The sequence below is a fragment of the Myxocyprinus asiaticus genome, chromosome 40, assembly GCF_019703515.2.
Source record: "Myxocyprinus asiaticus isolate MX2 ecotype Aquarium Trade chromosome 40, UBuf_Myxa_2, whole genome shotgun sequence".
NCBI classification, from domain to species: domain Eukaryota; kingdom Metazoa; phylum Chordata; class Actinopteri; order Cypriniformes; family Catostomidae; genus Myxocyprinus; species Myxocyprinus asiaticus.
Window position 1 is genome coordinate 2057339 of NC_059383.1, and position 14631 is coordinate 2071969.

Genomic DNA, 14631 nt, shown 5'->3' on the forward strand with positions numbered 1-14631 from the left:
TTTACAAATTTCCACACATTAAAAAAATATATATATATATATATATATATATATATATATATATATATATATATATATATATATATATATATATATATAAGTGGTTTATGTTAAAAAAAATTTTTTAAAAAAGTTTTGTAATACTAATATGTTAAATGTCCTAACAGAAATGTTCCATGTATTGTTAAGTGTTGTTGTTTTTTTTAATTATTATTAAATATCGACGTCTATCAGTGTGAGTGTGATCATAAAGGAACTCTTTAAAAGCTCACTAAACGCAAACGAAAAACAATAAGAACCCGCTATTATAGGCCTAATCGATACCATATGATCATTATTGGACTGGCTCATTTGAAAGAGACGTTTAAGACTGAAGAAGATTGATCCTGAAGGAGTAATTAAACATGTTGAAATGACATGCATTGTTTCCTTATCATAAGCTATTCGAATAGTACACACTGTGGTTTCACCGCATATCAGTGATTGATTAACCCGTTGAGAAGACGTTCTCAATTTGCGGACAATACCGGGATGTCATGGATAGGGCAATACAAATAAAATAACACAGGCTACTATTTAGGTACATTTGAAAGTTATTACTATAACCAATTGACATTTTAGGTGTTTCAGAATAATTTTCTATTTTTCTATTCTGTATTCGACATTTATAAATGGCATTTTTTATGGAAGTGCAATTTCAATAAAACTTGATTTTCAGGCAATTTCAGAAATTAACAGAAATAAAAATGCTTCAATCATGATCTGTCAGAACGTAGTTACAATCCTTCTCGAAGTCATAAATGTTCATTCTGCTCGATTAGAGTCGCTGTAAGAAGAATATAAGTGGCGACACACACAAGCCAACACCCGTTTGTATTTTGTGTTTTGTATTTAGGCTACACCGTTTGACCGATTGTGTTCGGTGTGACTCTTGTTTGAACTGGGGAATGCGGCTTTAACCTTGAAAAGAGTGTGCTGGAATTGATTCTGTTCGAATAACAGCCCAAACTAAAGGAAGTGACCATTATCATTGTCCTCTCGAAGTCGACCTTTTGGGGAATGAAAGACTTTATTATCAGTGGAAAGGATTAGGCGTATTAAAGAAACAATCCGTTACGACAGCCTTTCTCCTTCAACGAAGCATCATTTGAGTTCACAGAGCCGATTAAAACGGCACGATAAGGAATCCCCGAATTGATTTTCACGTTTGCCTTTTTCTCCTGCCTACAGTTATGTGCTTGAGCATTAAAACAAGCCATATCAAATATCAATGACAATGTCACACACGACATTACAACATGTGGGCGGTGAAAAAGCAAAAGTTTGACTCCGTGAAGACTGCGGCATGCCACTGGAGCCTGTAAAGACATTTGAGTCCTGCCCACGAACAACAATATAACCAAAACACAGGAGAAAATAGTCTTTTGCTCCCGCCACTAAATCATGAGAATGGGGGAATGTTAGATGCGCAGAATACGGACTCTGTTTTGAACATATAGCCTACGCATGGCTTGTTATTATAACTGTTTAATAACATTGTTCGGCTAATGTCATAGTGAAAGCAGTTGAATGATTTTTCAGATTTAACGTTCATGTCAAATTTGTTTGAAATAATCAAGCTGGCATAAGATGACATAATTCTCTTGACGACTCATTTAGAAATTCTTCTATTTTTAAAGTTTATTCAAAACATTACCATAACATATAAGCACAATTTCAATCAACATGAGTACAATAAAAAGTTCTACACATTCATATAATTTCATACAAAACACTTTTTCACTCGGAATAAGCATGCGGTAAATCTATCGAGACAATGAAACAACTACGAGGAAAGAATCCAGATTGTGAATGAGAGTCCACGAGGACAACACGACCTCTGCATGACACGAAATACAAGAGAACATCACTCACAAACACGATTTAAGACTATAGCATGCGCTCGAGGCCTAATGTCAGGTTCCAATTGTTCTCATTTAGAGCACTGAATCGTTTTCAAATGTTGTTCCATCGTTCCACCTTATAACATATGTACAATGTGTGAATGTATCTGTCTTCATAACGCTGAAATCCTCAAAAATGGACATTTAAATTGTTGTGCAAGTTCAGGTAAACACAGACAATCCGCATAATTCGTGTGAAAATGCCGATTGCACCTAATCCAGTACGGTTGTTTAATTCGTCAGCTATTATACTGGCACGCGTTCAGACTAGAGCCGGGACTCTGCAAGCCGCTATATCCAAAGGACGGATGCTGCTTGGATTTCAGTCTTAACGTCGCAAGGCTGGAGTTACAAGTGTCTCTGTACACACTGTACGGCGAGCCCGGAGGCCCGTAGGGGCATGTGGACGAACTCATGGCGGAACTGATCGTGGCGCTGCCGATGCCGTTGAGATTGCCGATGTTATTCAGGCCCGTCGCGGGCATGCCGGGCACGGCAGAGTGTCCCATCCCGGACGCCATGCTCATAGACGAGATGGAGTTTGGGGCTGAGAACATAGACTGGGACGTGAGAGGACTCATGGAATTGAAGAAGGTAAAGTTCTTGGTGGACAGTGGGGTTGGAGTCAGTCCTTTGTTGGTCCAGTTGTTGTAGGTGTACGCCGGATAGACGTCGTCGTAAGGCTGCATTAAGCCGCTGAACTGGGGCAGATAACTGTTCTTACACAAATCCATCTGCTGATTACGCTCCCTCTTTCTCCATTTCGCCCTTCGGTTTTTGAACCAGACCTGAAAAGATGACGAATAACGCGTTATTCAGCATACAAGACGCTATTCGACACACAGAGAGAGGACATTAGTTGTGTTTGTGTAACCTAATATATTTAGGTTGATTCAGTGATGTTAAATCATATTTTTGAAAAATAAAAACGGATTCATTTCCGTGTTATCACATGAAGCGCATTGTTTCATGTTTTCAATTCTGTGAAGAATTTTGCGAAGAACTTCATTCCGCTAGTGATACACAGAAAACAAGAAGAAGAAGAAGAAGAAGAAGAAAAAATAACTTAAAAATAAATTTACAAAAAAATTTGGTTCATTAGGTAACATGTAAATGAACTGATTTTATTAAAATATTTATTAGATATTAAACATCACTAAATCAACCTGAATACATTAGGGTATCCCAATAAAACGCATTTTAAGATGAAGCAGAAATAGAACCTTAAGAAAAGAACTGCAGGTTAGTGCTTTGTACAGGGTGTAGACGTCCACTTTGTATTGTATAAATTTTCATATGCTAGAAACGCGCAGTGTAATAAACACTACAACACGATAAAATGCACATAAAAAAGAGTGCTACCCTGCAATTGCTAAGGGGCTAGTTTTGTTGTTGTAGCCTAATGTAGTCCGGTTGATTTAGAAAAATAATAATATTTTTGACCAGTTACGCATATCTTAGGTTAACATTTTTGCTCAGTGTAGGGTATTCTATATTTGACTCACAATTTGTTCGAGTCAAGGAGCCAAAACTAATTATTACTATTACTATACTATTACAGTATATTCAACTCTATCTAAAATTAAATCAATGAACCGTAATCAGGAATTTCGTGCATATTTATTTATTTCCTGGTAATTTGGGTACTGTAGAGCAAGATTCATGCGCCTGCGTTCTTTAACTTTCTTATTTTTATTTTATTTTTCATTTGGTATGTGGATAGCCTACTTCGAATTTCGAAGTATGCACATCAAAACGCTCAAAAGTTGCACGAATGGAATATGAAAGAGTCATAAACTGTTTTTCATTTACATTCCGATAATCATGGTTCAGAATGGTTCTAGAATACTGTGGGATGAACCTTGTTTAAAAGATACAAAAAAACATTTATTTTGATTTCATTCTTTATTTATTTTAATATATTTATTTTAATTATTTAAGAATTATGTAAAATTGTTTCCAAAATTTTGTAGTAGAAATATTTTCAAATTCATAACAGGCGTAAAATTGCAGAATTTACAAGCGAATAATGCACAAAACATGACATGTTATATTGTAAAATTGATAAACGTGAAAGCGACTTATTTATCAGTTTGAATAATATTCCTCGAATTAGAGCCTAATGTATGTTGAATTTGCAAATCATTATTATGTAATTACTTCATTGGTGATTATCTTTCTTATTTATTTCAATCTTGGCTTGAAACCTGTGAAGGTCGTGCTTGCTTGAACAGAAAAAAGTGCCTTTGCAAATGGTCCGAAAACCTGCATTGTCAGATACATTAGTTCGAGAAGGTTCGCTTACCCGGACTCGGGCCTCTGTGAGGTGGGTCCACACGGCGATCTCCTCTCTGGTGCTCATGTCCGGGTATCGGTTCCTCTGGAAAGTGGCTTCCAGCTCCTGCAGCTGCTGGCTGGTGAAGTGAGTCCTCTGCCGCCTCTGTTTCTTCTTCTTGGAGTCATCCGCGTTTCCATCGTCACTTCTCTGCTCGACAGATCGCTCCTTTTCTGCGGAGATGAGATCAGACTTGATATGTGGGCTCAGTGCTCTGTCGCGCTCTTTTTCCAGTTCCATTTTTTATTTAATTTACTTTTTTTTTTTTTTTTTTTTTTTAAAGCAGGAGTCGGTTGTAGGAAGACAAAAGTGAATCGTTTGATGGCTCGTTCGCACGGACTGAACGATAGCCCATGCAGTCCACTATTGTGCAAATATATTTTACTGAAGTGGTTTCTTTCAAACGAGACCGTTTTTGCACATCATACTTACGGCTGTTATATTGCACATTTTATAGCCAGTGAAAAGAATAATCGCTCATGCAGGCCCGACTCTTCAGGTGGTCAGATTGATCAACAGATAGTCAGAAAAATATTTTACAGCACACTTTCCTAAGCTAACAAAACATGCAGTTGCTCATTTAATAATAATAATAATATTTACAGAATGGGAGTTCATATTTTTAACGGTTATTAAGACATTGAGGTAACGTCTCTGTGATCAAAGCGACAACGCACAATTTAATACACAGATTTATCCGGAAACAGATATCAACAGACATAAGAAGGCGATTGTCAACAATTGTAGTAACTGAACGTGATGTCAGAATGGTTTACCAACGCAAAGCAGCGAGCGGGCGAATATGTCACAAGCACGGCAAGATTTCTCTAGTAAAATGAAGCCGCAAGAAATCAGTTTTTCAGTACGTTACATCTGTGTATTAAAAACAAAACGGTTGATCCCGAAAAGCAAACATTTGTATTCAAATAAGCTTAAGCTTGCTTATATTTGAAGCGTGTTTAGGTTTAATGTATGGATGAATATGGAAATGTGATGTGTCCTTTACCTGCAGTTTCATTGTCAGAAGACTCGCTGCTCGTGTTTTCTAACGTGTCTCTAGTGCTGGTGCTTCTCGGCAGATGAAAAGATGAGGCCATGTCCGAATTCGTTCCACCTTCAAAACAATCATACGTGTTACAAAACCTCTCCCGGTGGTGTCATATAAGAACAATCCACGATCATGCTCCGATTAATACATATGTGGAGCTTTCATGCGCTATTTTAGGTACTCATGTTGAAGAGTGAGTGTTCCGTGTGAACCCACAGCAGCACAGAGCACAAGGACCCACCCATCCTCCCCTCCCCACTCTCACTGTCAGTCCCACCCACACTGCACAACCATTTCTATACATACAACTCAACTTTTTCCTTTAATATATCAGCAGTTTGTGTCGGAAACTTTGCCAAAGAGGAATATTGTGTCCATGGACTCAGGCTGCAGTGCATGACTCTGACAAGGGAGATCAGGTTCTCTTGAAGAAACATTTAATACACACTTGCCCACATACAATGATGTCTAAAATGACATTTGTGTACCCTCTCTCTCGTTCTTTCCTTATTTTCCTTATTTTTTTTTTTGTCGTTTATATACAGTACTGTGCAGAAGTTTTAGGCACTTGTGAAAAAATGTTGCATAGTGAGGATTTCTTCAAAAATAATGCCATAAATAGTTTTCATTTATCAATTAACGTCATGCAAGTAAACATTAAAAAAAGCTAAGTCAATATTTGGTGTGACCACCTTTGCCTTCAAAACAGCCCCAATTCTCCCAGGTACACCTGGACACAGTTTTTCTTGGTTGTTGGCAGATAGGATGTTCCAAGCTTCTTAAAGAACTCACCACAGTTATTCAATCTATTTAGGCTGTCTTAATTGCTTTTGCCTCTTTATGTAATCTCAGACTGACTCAATGTTCAGTGGGGGGCACTGTGGGGACCATGACATCTGTTGCAGGGCTCCCTGTTCTACTATTCTATTCTATTCTATTCTATTCTATTTTCAAAAGGAACGTATGAGAGTCTAAAATATATATTTCCTGTTGACACACTAAAGCTGAAGATATAAACAACCATCTTAAGACAAATGTTTTCATGTAACTCCTTATGTGCTTAACATTTTTGCACAGTACTGAATTTTTTGCGTTTTCCTGTTAGTTTGTTTGTGTAATGTATATGAGAGTTTAAATGTCCTGATATGCACATGCTGCCTGTATCTGTGAATTGTTTATAATAAAGTTATGGGGGAAAACAATTGGTTGGCCTATAGACACGACAGAATGCAGTCTGCAGTAACTGGCTATATATTCCTATTGCGATACTTGTAATTATGTGTAATTGTGTTGTAAGGGTAATTGGGAATTAATGTTATATTTGCACAATTTTGCACAATATTCTAAAATGAGCTTACTTTATGTGGACTGTATAATTAAGGAATAGAGCCATTTTAATTAGTGGCGGGAAGACAGAACCCGCCGATTCAATTTATGTTCCGATGAAAAAGAATTTCATGGAAATGTAATCATAGAGACAATATGGATCATATAAGATCAAAAGTTACCACTATTGCACAAACAATAAGTTCTATCTGGAAATTGAATATGAAATAGCCAATTAGATAAAATATAATATGGGATTATTGTAGCAGTTTCTTTGACACTCCGAAATTAATAACTAGGCGATGATATGGGCACCATGTTCTCTCAAATGACTTGTTAGAAAGAAAATGTTTTTAAGTTTTTACTATTATGATTTTGAAAAAACTGCATAGCCATGGCAAGTGGCTCAATGGTCGGATGTTTGGCCTTTTTGCCTGAAATGGGAAAACAAAATGAAGTATTATCCGACAGGCTATTGCATGGTTCTATACAGGCAATTTACTACAATAACACAATTTATTTATTTATTTTATTTTATTTATTTGTTTGGAAACGCTGGGTTTGGTAAAGCACTGTTAATCGCACGTAAGTACAATACGCCACGTTTCCCAAAAGCATCGTTATTAAGTAGCACGTAAAAACGTTCGCAAATCGACGAGATTCTAGACCATTCGCATGCCCTTACGTGCAATTTAAATGTATCTTTCTCGCATCGTTTACAGTTTATCAGAGACAAATAGATGTTTAATAAATTGTATTAATCTATCATGATCATTGGAAAGTCCTTGTAGTACACTATTTCTGAAAATAAAAGGTGTTGGAAAAATCTCCGCAGTCTGCGCGTGCGATGTGACGGGTCTAAATTTAAATGACGGACAATACGAGGTGACTTTATGTTGGCCTACTTTAATAAGCATAACTAATGGAAATCAGAATAGTAGGCTATATGTTTTAATTAATGATATTGATTTCACATAAAGACATAAGTACCCTGCACAAGTTTAAAACTTAAAAATGACTAAATAATTAAACAAAATATCGTTAGAAATTAAGGAGATTTCAGTAAGACATCCTTTTCTTCCTTCCTCCAATGGGTGCTTCACATCGGCTCCAGGAGTGAGTCTATAGTTGGTAGCAGTCACAAACTGCATGTTGCACGGCAGCAAGGCTACAAGTGCACAGTGCCTACTAGAACTCTATCCAGATGATCTATGAATGCACTCTGTCTCTCCCTGTGTTGAGATAGGTCTGTAGTTCAATACCGATACCCGTCATTTTAATCCTATTCTGTGCAACCAAAGAAACAGAACTAACTGAGAGCCCCTTATGATGACTCACATCGCGTGCAATCCATTTAGATGCATTTTCTTGGGTCACTTTCATCAGTCTCTATAAGTTGAGCATTATCTGGAACCAGTGGATCTGATGGACCCCAGTGCATTATTTATTTTATATACATTTAGTAATATTATAACCTTCAGGGCCTCGACAAGATAAACATGCAGTTTGTTTGGTAAAATAAAGTAGACGTTATTTCTTACGTTACCGGAAAAACCCAGCCTGAGTAGAATAATAATTGGATACTTCACTTCACAGTGAGCACTTTCTCTTAACGAATAAACCTACTGAAGACATTAAGATTTAACAGTGTGACACAAGACCTCAAGCACTTCCTCACAGCACATTTAAAAGAGTCCCCCTAATGAAAATGAAGGAAAACACCATCATCAGGGAAGACTGAAAGCGGGTTGGCTCTCTCGCAGATGTGTGAGTGAATTTAACATTGCAACATAATCTGCAAAAGGAGGTCATTTGTTCTAATAATCACTGTTATTCTTATTGTTTGAATGAATGGTAAAGTTATTTAATACAGGTGTCCTCAGTGTCTTTTATGGAGATTTGAGAATGTGCATCAAAGTTCATTTTCAAGATGGGAATTAGCCAACCGGTATACCTTAACTGTGGATAAATGAAAGCAAATGTATGTATGAAGATGATCATATGTGTCATTTATTGTTTCAATCATTGTTGAAACACCAGTAATTAATGAAGACGGAGAGAAGGCTGGATGAAGGTGACGGTGAGGATTCATAGCGGATTAAAGTCGGGTTCATAGGTCCATTACACAATGTCTGGAACTAAGTGATGATGTATTTGCATATTTCTGCCATAACCTTTCTAATACTCGTTCTTCATGCATGATCTGTCCTGTCAGATGCGCTCTTGTGTTCTTGTTCACTGTTTCGAAACAATGTGTACTGTGATAAACACTATACAAAAATAAAAAAATGACTTGTTCACAACATCACTTTATTTAAGCATCTACCTGTAGGTTATATTTAACTTGTACCCTTAATAAAACTTGATATACAAACAAACAAACAAAGATGTTGAAATAGAAAGAAATTGTGCCTTCGAAGACAAATAAATGTCATCGCCCCCCCCCCCCCTTTGATAAACGTCAACTTCAATAAATTGCCAGCAGTGATTTTCTACATTTTAGCCTTGATGTTAATTTCGACCATGAGTGATTAGTTCTCATTCACAAACAGTGAACGACACTTTACTGACTTATTCACTAAAATAGATGTATATTTATTATTAAGCAGAACAATAATAAATATATGCTAAATATATATATTATTTCTCCCTTTTTGACCTATATGTTTCCTGTGTTTTTTAAGTAAGACCGTAAGTGGATGTTTATTATAATTTTATTACGACACTGTAACTATTGGTTTTTAGTAACTCCTTTGCTGAAAATAAACATATATTATTATTATTATTATTATTATTATTATTATAAATATTATTATTATTATCATCATCATTAGGCCTGTTATTATTATTATTATTAGTAGTAGTAGTAGTAGTAGTATTGTTTTTATCATCATCATTAGGCCTGTTATTATTATTATTACGATTATTATTATTATTATCATCACCATCATCATCATCATTATGCCTGTTATTATTATTATTAGTAGTAGTAGTAGTAGTAGTATTGTTTTTATCATCATCATTATGCCTGTTATTATTATTATTATTATTATTAGTAGTAGTAGTAGTATTATTTTTATCATCATCATTAGGCCTGTTATTATTATTATTATTATTACGATTATTATTATTATTATCATCACCATCATCATCATCATTAGGCCTGTTATTATTATAATCTAGGCTATTATTATTATTATTATTATTAGCACTAATACAAATAATAATAATAATAATAATAATAATAAAATAACTCCAAACTGCTTTTGATTTATAAAAACTTACGTGAAGCATTCATGAAGTGGATTAGTTCCATTCCTGCAGAACAAATGAACAATGAACATGTACTTGCAGCTGTGCGCAAATTCGCCAGATGGTTAAATACATTTCATTGAGTATAAGCCTACTATACTGATGAGGCTTTAAGTAAACACTCGCAAAACAGACAGTGACAATGCCCAAAATAGCATTATTAACACTAAAATCGCAATTCCGTACTGTTAAAATATTGACCCCGTGCTTCGGAAAACATTCAAATGTTCACTTTGCACATTAGAATAGTTGACCGTCTTTCTCGGATTGATTCGAACAGCCGCTGGACTCTGAGAATCTCTCCGCCATTCCGTGAGCTGAAGCGGTTTGAATAACTAATGTTTTAACCTGCACTCTATGCAAAAACACTCGCCTGTCATACTGACACATTTCTATTGACAGTTTTTTTTACCGAGGTTATTCAAGTCCTTTCTGTATATGCAGCACTAACCGCACCAGTGTGACCGACATACATTTATTTACTTAAAGCAGAAGATATCGTCCAACGCGATTTACATATGACGAATAAATACAACACAAACACTCATCATACGGACACAACAACATTACAGTGCTGCGATACAACGTTCCAACAAACATCGTTGTAAAGCGACGGTCGGATGAGGACTTACAGGGCAGTTTTCAGAAAGGCACCTTGTTTCCTTTTCTTGTGAATTAAATCGCCTCCATGCTTGTCAGCAATGTTCAAGTGTGTATGCGTGCAGAGATGCGGCCCCGCTGCCTGTATCGGGCTCATGGGATGACGTCACAGCAGTAGCACATTCAATCAGACTGATAGAGGATGAGATGAGCCTCTTCTGGAAGGAGTGGATGGTAAGCTGAACATTTCAGTACACAAATAACTGTCACGGCGATTGAATTCTATACTTTTGATTGGAGTCAGCCTGCGTGTGCTCGTTCTATTACACATAGCTACATACACATACATACTTAACATTTTTATTTACGCTAATTTCATTTTATACTGTAGTTTAACCTACATTTATTTATTGTTCTGTTAATGTAATGTTAGTGCTGTTTTTGCGCATGAAATGAGAGATCAGCGGAAGAATTCCATTTGACTTTATGGAAACAAAGTAGCCTACTGTACACTTCTGTTCTCTTTTCATATGTTTCATCTCAATCCACAGTAATCGGTAGCTGTGGCACCAGAAAGATTAACAATAGTTACTTTAGAATACTGAAAAGCTGGTTTTGGAAATGTGGTATTTGTCAAATCCGTGTTTTGTTATCGCACAATTTATTAAAATATAAATATGAAACGTTTCATGACAGAACAAATAAAATAACCCCTTTCATAAGCATTCAAAAGTAAAAAAGAAAGATAGAAAGAAAGAAAACAAAATGTTTATTGTTGTCGGACAATTTGAAGACAAGTAATCTTCACAAAATTGTTAGTTCATTGGCCTCATAGATATTTATTTTTCGCAATATGTGTGCTATAGCGTTGGTTTATAAAGAAGTATAGGCTATATGCGGCAAGAAAAGGCCACCGATAAAACGTTTACGTAATTTTGCAATGAATGAATACAAACCAAACGCTTATATGACGCTTAATGAAACGAAAAACGAATTAGCCTATGAACATTATGAATTAAACAGTGTAATAATTCATGAGATGTGTTGCTCCAAAATATAGCCTAAATTAAACATCTCTGTTGTGTTATATTTTCACGTTTATTTTATGTGGATAATATTTAGCCTACTGAAAAAAAAATAAAATAAAAAAAAAATAAAAAATAAAAATAAAAGCTAAAAATGTCCAGAAAATATCATGCGCTTTATCCATCCTTTCAATTAGGCCCTTTCTCTGTCTGATCCATTGGCCTATGACGTTTTTTATTTATTTATTTTTTATTTTTTTATTGAATCATAAAAAGATCCTAAGAATAACCAAAGACTGATGAACACGCAGGGAATTCATTCAAGTCGCTTACAGACATTTCTAATGACAGCATCATGTTCCAGAACGGTCGCACATCTCCAAAATCACAGACTTTTGAGTTCTCATCTTGTTTTATGACTTGTCTACCGCTGACAGTCTCAAGCCATTCATTCCCACATCGACATGAAGAAGAAAAATGTTGTTTTTCTCTACGGAATATTTTAAACAATGTGCCCTGTCTTTACCCGCGACAGAGTCACAGCAGTTTGGAACTATAACATGACGATCTGCTGATGATGTAAAACCAACTTGCAACCTTATTTGTCTTATTGAAACGTTTGTAGGATTATTGTCTCAGGAGAAGTGACCCCTACACACACACACCTGCCCGGATGAAGTTGAGACAAATGAATTGAGGTTTATTTGATTTGGGAGGCTTACAGATCTGATCCCCTGAGTGGACTTCTGTTTCAGTGATTAATAGAGGATAACAGTTTACTAGGCTCCCTAAAATGTTTATAATAATGTGTGCACCCAAAATATAGCATCACGTTTTTTGCATTGTATGATGACGTCATGTGTCCCTTGTGAAAATGACTCTGTACACAATTGATTTCATAAATTCCACAGTTGCCTGTCTGCTCTGAAATGTTGTTTTAATTGTGTGAAGGTCTTTCTACATACACAGCAGAGATTATCTTTGACTGTGGCGTACACATTTCCTATTCAGCCTCTTTTAATCTGTTGAGATTATTGACCTCCAAACGGAGTCTGTCTTGATTTTTTTTCTTGACACACTGAATTGCATCATTTGTTTACAGCAATTCAACAATACCTATTTATTACAAAAAATTGTAAAAACGATATACAGTATGCTATATACAGTAGCTGACAGTCTTAACTGTATCAAAACAACGAAAATAAAGCATACTGAATGTCACAGATTTGTCACTTCAAGGCTAAAAGCTTTTCCCATAGACTGCCATTGTTTCCTGAAGTCACACAAATTCCAAGTAAAAATGAAATAGGATTAGAAATCAGGATTTATTTTTTTTAAATTTTTTTTAATTTTGTTTATTTTTTTTATAATCCATGGCTTCCTAAAAGCATGATCAAGGAGAGAGAGAGAGAGAGAGAGAGAGAGAGAGAGAGAGAGAGAGAGAGAGAGAGAGAGAGAGAGAGAGAGAGAGAGAGAAAATCCACCATCACACGCTGTAGGTCTGTGAAGGTTAATATAGATCGGTCGCATTCTATTTGAGAGCCTATATGTGTACAATGCAGAGAAAATATTCATCGGCTAAACGTCTGAACAAAACGACCCTGGAATGGTGTGCATCATTTTCTTTCAAGCACATACCTAAATTACAAATTCAATAATAATAATAATAATAATAATAATAATAATAATAATAATAATAATAATAATAATAATAACTTTTCACAAAAACAAGTTAAATGTCGGAAGTTAAATCTAAAGCAAGTTTGATGACGAGACATTAGCAGGTTATTGTGGGGACTGGAATTCGCTGTAGGCTAGTCTAAATTAAGCGTCTGTCTACAATATCTAAAAGTGCTCTAAATGCCAAAATCCCTCTTTACAGATGAAATCAACATGCATTTGTAACAGTAAAACAGCAGTGTTCCCAGGAAAACTACTGCAAAAAGAAAATTCTAATCTAAAAAATAAAAAGGTAGCCTAAAATATGACAGATTCTTAGCATGCAGGGTAACCACCTTATTCAGCCCCGCCCCTTTTCCACGCTCCGCTCTTTCGAATTTTGTCATCAAACTTCCTGTTTGTATTAGAGTGTACAGAGAAGAGTAGATCAAAATGGATTACGTATGGGAGCACAGAAAGTATTTTTCCCTAAGATTTGATGGTGTGAGTCTACACAACACTTTTACTATGTGAAAATACTCATGAGGTGTTTTTTCTGTCACTGTAAATGTTCGTTTTTTATGACACCGGCAGAGGTAAATTGGACCTGGCAGATCACATTCAGACAGCCATGACACACTGCACTTTTTCATGATACAAGCGTTTAATTGTTATACGTGTAATTCTGCTTAATGTTTAGGTATGAACTTTTTAATAATTTGTGTTAAAATGTGTAGTTGACATGAAATTTCCCACAGTGACAGCTCGTATTATTTTACATGCAAGTTCATGGCATTAAAAGAAATTATTTGTACTTTTTAATATACATTTTTTACCCCACATTTTTAAGAGGCTTAAATGTGATTAAAATAGTTGTAAATTCAATGTAAAATAAAACGTACTCTTTCATATATATGTGTATGTGTGTGTATAAAAATATAGTATCACCTCATCCTGGAATAACTCTCAAAAAATATTGTAACCTGAATAACACGATGGGTGAATGACACGAGAAGATGGTCAGAGGTGTCGTACACTTCGTGTTGTCTTGTGGAGTTTCATGAGCACAAAGGCACATCAGTACCTCCACAGTGTGAAGGTAAGAACTTGTGCATTTATGAATGAATTTCTCTTGTTTTCTCCCGCACTGCTTTCTGTTGCTATGACATCCCATCATATTTTGGCAATTCTATAACATGTAAATCCACTTCGCTAGCTAATTACACTTTGATATCAACACCATAGATTACTATATACTGTAGAACAGCTAGAAGGGAAGATCAAAGACAAAACTTTTAAGATGGCTGCGCCCTAGTTTCTCTGGCGCATAAGGTGAATAGAAGGTGATTTGAAGTTGTGAAGAAAGAACCTCCTTTATCAAGG

The 14631-nt window shown here is 35.6% G+C and overlaps 1 protein-coding gene across 2 annotated transcripts; it reads right to left on the bottom strand.

Moving 5' to 3' along the window:
• Nucleotides 1-286: 286 nt before the first annotated feature.
• pitx1 (paired-like homeodomain 1) lies at nt 287-10672 on the bottom strand. Of its 2 annotated transcripts, XM_051680655.1 has the most exons (4): nt 10597-10672; nt 5285-5392; nt 4249-4451; nt 287-2731 (listed from the first exon to the last, which is right to left on the bottom strand). In XM_051680655.1, exons 2-4 carry the CDS (start codon nt 5373-5375, stop codon nt 2183-2185), a joined length of 843 nt encoding a protein of 280 aa, XP_051536615.1. In that variant the 5' UTR covers nt 5376-5392; nt 10597-10672; the 3' UTR covers nt 287-2182. The 2 variants fall into 2 exon arrangements, with proteins under 2 accessions (XP_051536615.1, XP_051536613.1); XM_051680653.1 differs by lacking the exon at nt 10597-10672 and having other exon boundaries at nt 5285-5526.
• Between the last annotated feature and the right edge of the window lie 3959 nt (nt 10673-14631).

Coding starts and splice junctions, on each gene's coding strand:
- pitx1 (XM_051680655.1), bottom strand. CDS start 5,375: ATGGCCTCATCTTTTCATCTGCCGAGAAGCACCAGCACTAGAGACACG. Junction 4,452..5,284: donor TTCTGACAATGAAACTGCAG/GTAAAGGACACA, acceptor TCATCTCCGCAG/AAAAGGAGCGATCTGTCGAG. Junction 2,732..4,248: donor TCACAGAGGCCCGAGTCCGG/GTAAGCGAACCT, acceptor TCATCTTTTCAG/GTCTGGTTCAAAAACCGAAG.